Source organism: Buceros rhinoceros, unplaced genomic scaffold (assembly GCF_000710305.1).
Source record: "Buceros rhinoceros silvestris isolate BGI_N320 unplaced genomic scaffold, ASM71030v1 scaffold22386, whole genome shotgun sequence".
Lineage (NCBI taxonomy): Eukaryota > Metazoa > Chordata > Aves > Bucerotiformes > Bucerotidae > Buceros > Buceros rhinoceros.
The window spans coordinates 3,712-3,970 of NW_010418387.1; the positions used below are offsets into that span (position 1 = coordinate 3,712).

Sequence of the window (259 nt, forward strand, 5' to 3'; positions counted from 1 at the left end):
AGGCGCTGGCCCGGCTGCGGTGGGCTGGGGGGGGCTCACCCCACACTTCTCCTCCCCGGAAATGGTGACCCGCTGGAACTCACGCTCCAGCAGCACCTCCCGCTCCTTTGGGACATAGTCCACCAGGTCAGGTCCACCAGGTCCTCGTTCTGCTCCTTGAAAAGCCTGTGGGTACAGGCAGCAGCTGGTGACACGGTGACACGGTCTGTTCCCACCCCTGTGTCCCCCCCACCCCAGGGAGCAGCACCCGCCCTGGGGA

The 259-nt window shown here is 66.8% G+C and overlaps 1 protein-coding gene across 1 annotated transcript in view; it reads right to left on the reverse strand.

Moving 5' to 3' along the window:
* The window catches only part of LOC104495556 (AMP deaminase 2-like), a gene marked incomplete at both ends in the record, with an annotated part of 3,846 nt that extends 3,681 nt beyond the window's left edge, over positions 1-165 (reverse strand). The window contains one exon of the mRNA XM_010138534.1: positions 40-165. Within this exon, the coding sequence (XP_010136836.1) occupies positions 40-165 (126 nt within the window). The remainder of the gene's footprint in view (positions 1-39) is intronic.
* Between the last annotated feature and the right edge of the window lie 94 nt (positions 166-259).